The sequence below is a fragment of the Scleropages formosus genome, chromosome 22 (assembly GCF_900964775.1).
Source record: "Scleropages formosus chromosome 22, fSclFor1.1, whole genome shotgun sequence".
NCBI lineage: Eukaryota > Metazoa > Chordata > Actinopteri > Osteoglossiformes > Osteoglossidae > Scleropages > Scleropages formosus.
In genome coordinates this window covers 23,549,051-23,555,829 of record NC_041827.1, presented here as the reverse complement: position 1 = coordinate 23,555,829, position 6,779 = coordinate 23,549,051, and the positions used below count along the sequence as shown (strand labels likewise).

Here is a 6,779-nt window from a genome sequence, read left to right as displayed (position 1 = left end):
TCAGTGACATTTATGCTCGTATTTTTAAAAAGTAAGGTGGGATTCAAACCTGCAGCCTTGGGGGGATCCGAAGGCAGCAGCTCTAACCACCACTCTACTAGCTATTAAAGATTTACCACGGATGGAAGAGACAAAAGCATCACTGTAATTGTTTACACAGCAAAAGGTGACAGCTTGAGAGAAATTCCAGTTTAATTTGAAGGGAGTTACTCATTGAGTAAATACTATTTCACTAGTTTAGCATCAACTGGTTTTGGGTTCTGCAATACCACACCGAGAAGGAACACTTACTGTGTTTTTACTTCTCTGAAAGTGTTGCACTCCATTTATCGTACTTCTGGAGTGCAATAAATGGCAGGACACTTTGGTCCTGCCATGGAGAGCATGTGATATTTCTATACGTTTAAGCGTGAGACATTTGCACTTATGTAGCACATTTTTCCAAAGCAACTTCCAGTGATGTTACAATGATTTACCCATTTATAGAGCTGGGTAATTCTTACAACAATTTCAAGATGAATACCACGCTCAAAGGTACTGTAGCACAGGAGGAGGTGGGATGTGGGAGGGAAGCAGCACTAAGCACTGCGCTACATGGACGCTCTGCCACATCTGGTAGCTGTTTTCTTGACTTCATTCTGGAGCCGCAGAAACAGTAAGGAAATTTGAAAAGAATATGGAGTGGAAAATTTCAATTTTACGGCAATTTAAAAATAATAATGGAGTCGATTCGGCTCATTCAGAGCCACTCCTTCTTAATACTTTTCTTTACAAATGATCAGTGAACAGGACAACAGTACCAACATGACATCCAACCACAATTGTGTGTGTGTGTGTGTGTGAGCACTTTTGCATACCCACGGGTGAAGCAGAAACAAATATAACATTAAATGGAAACAAAAATGTCATACACACATACACAGAGATGAGTAAATCCCAGTGATGAAGAGAGCTTTGTGCAACTCAGTGACTCCAGAGCGCCTCCTGCTGGCTGGGTGGTTCAGTGGTGATTCATAAAATTACTTAGGAACTGGCAAAGATGCCTCCTAATCCCCCTAATTGCTACACTTTTATTCCCCATCGGTGTCATTTCCTTGATTTGTTGAAACTTTAATTGCTGCTGGATTCATACCAACAGTCAAGAACATAAAGTATGAATCTTGTTGGCCTCTGCTCTCTGCCGGAGAGTGAACACACACTGAGACACACACTGAGAAGGGAGTTGGACTGGAATGTGCCACGAGGAGTGTGTGGCGACAAGTCCGGGAGGACCCATCGCTAGAAGGCATGTGTCACTGTCATGGCCCCCATGAGAGGTCCCTTGAAGGATCTTGTGGCCTTGAGAAGCAGGTGGAGGTGCCAGGAAACAGAGCCAAGTCGTAATTAGTGGGATTCCAAAGATTAGAAACATTACAACATCATTAACACAAATTAAATCATATTAAACTGATGTGACTAGACTTCAAGCCAACTAACCCCCCCTCCCGCCACCGCCGCCGCCGCCTTCACTCCACCTTTTCTCTTAAATGAGAGAGAAAAACTGTTTTTCTTTAGGGATTTCCTGGGTTCTTTAGAGTTCAGGCTTTTCTAGCTAAGGAAAGAGCTGCATAGGATGTGTATTTCATTAGAGGCCCCAAAGCCGTAGTTCGGCGATGATACACAAAGCAGGAACTGTGGGTTACAGGGACCCCTAGTGGTAGCAGTCCGTCAAGCACAAGTTATAAGAAGTACTGTTAAGCCTAAAAACATGTACAAGTGAAGATGATTCAGGTGGTACTTGTCACCTAATAAAATCGCTTTTAGCAAAAAAGGTTTATGTGTGTGTGTGTGTGTGTGTGTGTGTGTGAGAGAGAGAATTGCTTAATTTCTTGTATTTTTATAAGCTTCATTTCGTCCCAATATCCTTCAAGTAGGGTGAAAACTCTGTTGATCCTAAAAGGGGGTTGCAAAAAATGCAACAGTAATTTCAAATCTTGCATTTCCAGAAAAACATTTTTATGTTGTGTATCAAGAATTTGAATCAATTTGGCTTTTATTTTGCTCATTGACCAACCACTTCTCTCCATTTCTGGAAAATTCTGAATATTTTTATAAAAAAAAAAAAAAAAAAAAAAAAGATACAATCAAGGAGGAGGACACAAGTGCAATTTTAAGTTTTTATATATAAAAGTTTGCCCTATTTTAAGATTTATGATTCAAAATATACAATCAAAATAATTCAAGTATACATAGATACACAATCTGATGGTACAGCTCAGTGCCCCGGCTGCCAGTGTGCTCTGCCCAGGAGTGAAGCTCTGGGTTCTACTGAGAAACAACCTTCTTTGTCCTAGTAGGAATCTCTCCGTCAAAGCGCAAGCAAGCGTCTAGACATGTACACAACGAGGCAAAGTGAAAGTGGAAATGAAAGTGACAGTAAAAGTGAAGTGCCCTGTCCACCTGCCAGCTGTGTCCTGTCCAAGAGTCCACCGTACACCCCGCGTGTCTCTGTGTCTCCATCTCCTGTGGGTAAGGCCGTCATCTACACTCACTACAACTTGTCTGCTCCGACAGGGATCTCCTTCAAACCTCTTTATGAAAGCCATGCTTCGTGGGTGGTCTCAGCAACCCTCTGCTGACCTGGCATCTGTTGGCAGGTCATGGAGCGCTGCTGTCCTCACAGAGCGTCTCCGTCAGACTCGCCGCAGTCGGACGGCTCGTACTCATCGGTAGACTCCGTAAGCGCAGGGTACGGGAGCGGGTGGTCCAAGTTCACGTAGGTCACCTTCAGGCTGATATAGTGCTCCCCCTCCAGGTTGGACAGGATGTCCAGGATTTCTGAGACAAGCGACGCGAAAGTGGGCCTTGTGTCTGGCTCTGGGTCCCAGCACTGAAGCATAATGGCATATCTGCGGCGGGATAACATGAGAACACGCGAACATGAACATGCTGTTAAAACCCACACGTGGCCGGCTGGAAACCTGAAGTTACTCCAAGATAAGGGCTTGTTCACGTAACCTGTGGCTCTATCACCTTCACAGTCATAGCGAATGTGGACAACACTGGTGAAAAGCTGCAAAAGAAATTTGATACCAAGTGGTTGGAGGCTCAAAGCCCCCAAGAAGAAACCTGCTGTTGGTCCACCTGTCCACGAGCAACGACTGCTGCCTAGTGTAGGGGGCTGGTGGCGAGAGCAAGGTAAATATAGAGTACTTTTACATGTAATCAGCATGTTGTGAAGTGCACAAAACACATGAGCTCCTCGGCAGTTAAATGTACTCCCTTCTACCGAAATTGCTACAAACTTATCCTCCGCCCCAATGCGCTCGAGGCTCTCTTGCTTTACCGGAGAGGTCAGCTGTGAGCTCGCTGCTGCCTCTCCCTCCGCTTGACCTAAACATCGTACTCCGAATGCGAAGCCCCAAGTGTCTGAGAAAGGTGGAGACGGACGTTCGGGACTCAGTGGTCTGAATCTGCTCAAGAAGGCCAGGTGCTTCTACAGAAACTCTGAGCGGATGTGTGAGCTGCACTAACGGCACACCGTCCTTCGGCAAACCTTGAACCGTGTCTGGCTGTTTCCCTCCCGGTCTTTTCAGCAAACTTTCACTGATCTTTGTAGAAGAAAACAGAATTTTCCTGCTGGGCATTGTGCTCGTTTACACACCAAAGGCCTGGAATCATCCCATTAACATAGGCCCTCCAGGCCCAGGGCCAGTTTTATATGTAGTATATGTACTAATTACATGTATTACAAATAACTTATACATTTAAATTTTCTTTTCTTTTCTGCATAATCTGTACATATATCTATATCTAAAATAAAGACAATTTTTTGTGTGTGTGTATGTGTGTGTACTTTTATTCATTTAGAGGTGGCTGTCTCAGGGATTCTGGATTGATTCTTGCTTCAATCCCCCAAAAACCAATAAGTAAATGATGTCAGTGCGATCTTAGGAAGGACACTGACATCACAGCGCTCAGCATGACACCAGTAAAGAATGACTCCAGGCACTTTAATATGGACTCTACAGACGTGTCTTTTTATGCCACTGACTGTTCTGCTGAAACCTTTTTAATACATTCGGTATCTATAATTCTTAAAAAAGAACTTAGAATTTTGCACTACTACATTACTTATTTATTATTAGACTGAACATATCGCTGCACTTGATATATGTATATGTTGTCCTTTAAGTTGTCCCCTATGTTGTCACCGTGGTCCAGGAGAAATGCTATTTCACTCCTATGTTTGTCCTAGACATATTGTGGGAATGACAATAAAGCTGACTTTGAGTAAACATTATGGGAAAAGGTAACCCACTCACAGCAGGTCGGGGCAGTACTGCGGCTGGGGTAGCCTGCGTCCCTTCAGCAAGTAGTGGGTCATGTCGTAGGGGTCAACCTCTGGGTAAGGACTGGCCCCTCGGGTCAGCATCTCCCACATCAGGACCCCAAAGGACCACTGCAAGAGGGAAAAACAACCGCATATTTATGTTAACAGTCCTGGTTACCAACAAAGACCGGGCAGTTTCTTCTAACCATCAGCATTTCATCCAAACAGCAGCTGGATTACAGGAGTGAACTTTTGAAATGAAACAGAGGTGTCGTTAAAGGAAAGGATAGGACACCACCTACTTAGATGGAGCAATCCAGCTCCTCCCCAAATGTAGTCAATAGTTCTTCACTTTTAAGTTTTAAATTGATTATCTACTTAGATTATGTAAAAAACCAACCAACCAATGTCAACAACATGTCCCGACTGGGGTCGCGGCAAGTCGGAGCCTATCCCAGAAACACAAGGCACAAAGCTGAAGGTGGAGGGGACAGACCTTGGATGGAACGCCAGTCCATCGCAAGGCACCCCAAGCAGGACTTGAGCCCAGGACCCACCACACAGCGGCCACTGGCCGAAGCCACTGCGCCACCACAGCCCCCTACTTATATTATCTACTCAAGAATTCCATACATAAAGATTTAACTTTGTTTTGGAAAGGGTCCTGCTTAAATTCACATATATAATTTATATAGTTTAATGTGAGCAGGAATGATGCGAATAAGACAAATTTTTTGTTTGGCTGTTCCTCCTACATAGAACTCACCACATCCGACTTGGTGGTGAACTTCTGGGTTTGCAGACTCTCAATGGCCATCCACTTGACGGGCAGCTTGGCCTTCCTGTGGTCCTGGATGCTGTAGTACTCCTTGTCAAAGACATCACGTGCCATGCCGAAGTCTGCCACCTTCACCGTGTAGGACTCATCAAGCCTGCCAAAGGTGTCAACATAGCTGCAGTGATGAGAATAACTGTGAAATCTCTCCCAAATGATGACATGGTCTTCATTTAACTAAGAATTCCATGGAATGTCACACTTGCTGGTCGCCTACTTTCAAACTTATTTTCTCACTTTCTGAATAGGTGCCTGTATATCCATCCAAATATCGACATGTCATTTAACAGATTTTCCAGTCAGGGTTCCCAGAATGTTTCTGGAAAGTGGGAAGAAACCAGAGCACCCAGAGGAAACTCAAATACAGGACAGCTGGTATCTGATTTGAACCCACAACCTTAAAGCATTAAGGCAGAACTCCTGCCCGCTGAGCCGAATCCAAATCTAAACCTGAACCTTCGATGGAGTTTGTTGAAAGGGAAGCCATTGGATCTTTCATTTAAACTGCAAACCTAAAAGAGCTTATCCAGCAGCCCTATCTCTAGGATGTCTTTTGGAAAAGTAGCTGCTGCAGCACAAACAGAACATTTCAAGGAAATGGTGAAAGTAGCAATGACCAGCTAATAACTTCACTCAAGGGCACTGAATTTGCTCACTTAGACAGCACACTTTATCACAGCTTGCCCCCAGTCGCCTCCATCCATTAAAGGCACAAGGCTGGGCGAAGAAGGCGGAGCCAGGTTCGGGATGCCAAGGTGCTGACTCACATGCAGTTGCGAGCTGCCAGGTCCCTGTGCACAAACTTCTTCTGGGCCAAATACTCCATCCCCTTGGCCACTTGGAGGCCAAAGCCAATGAGATCCTTCACTGTTGGATTCTGGGAGGAAACATTAAAATGAAGAGCTGTCATGAAAAGAATGGCAGTTCTGCCTTACATTTTTGTTCGCTGCTTTTGTGTACTGAAGCACAGCTTTCTTTTACACTAACTGAAATAGTAAGTTTCATTCTCCGGTTTCAAAACAAACGCAATCATACAAGGTGAGCCAAAATCTAATGTTAAGGGTACTTGTTCCCGCAAATGATTATTATGGAAACGGGGCAGAAAAGTATCAAATTTATTTTAGGAAAGTGAAAATTATAAAAGAAATCACAATTTAAAAAAGAATTAGGTCAGAATTATATCCTACAATGATATTGACATTTAGCGGATGCTTTTCTCCAAAGCAACTTAGGAAGATTTATCCATTTATACAACAGGGTAACTTTCACCCAAGCATTACTCAAAAACACGAGAGCAATAGGTGGGATTTCAAACCAGCAACTTCCAACTCCAAAGGTTGCAGCACTAACCACTACACTATCTGCTGCCCCCAACTTCCGCATACAACGAGAAAGAGCGTTTTCAATGCAGGAGTACTAATGCAAACCAGACATCAGAGAATGATCTAGGTGAATGACAACAGAAAGCATGGACAAATTCCTTGTATGTGTGAACATACTTGGCAATAAAGCTCGTTCCAATTCTGAGATCATCAGAGAATTTGCAAACGCAATAGTTATCTGTTTAAGATGCTGTTGTGAAAAGTATGCAGCCTATTTTTCCACGATAAACTGCTCTAGGAAGTCAATTAT

General features: G+C 43.8%; 1 protein-coding gene across 3 annotated transcripts in view; it reads right to left on the bottom strand.

Moving 5' to 3' along the window:
- Positions 1–2,150: 2,150 nt before the first annotated feature.
- mst1rb (macrophage stimulating 1 receptor b) overlaps positions 2,151–6,779 on the bottom strand; it is a 28,048-nt gene continuing 23,419 nt past the window's right edge. For all 3 annotated transcript variants that reach the window (XM_018733989.2, XM_018733988.2, XM_018733990.2), the window contains exons 18-21: positions 5,915–6,024; positions 5,079–5,244; positions 4,305–4,441; positions 2,151–2,888 (exon numbers count right to left, since the gene is read on the bottom strand). In XM_018733989.2, coding sequence (XP_018589505.1) covers positions 2,657–2,888; positions 4,305–4,441; positions 5,079–5,244; positions 5,915–6,024 — 645 coding nt within the window. In that variant the 3' untranslated portion in view covers positions 2,151–2,656. The remainder of the gene's footprint in view (positions 2,889–4,304; positions 4,442–5,078; positions 5,245–5,914; positions 6,025–6,779) is intronic.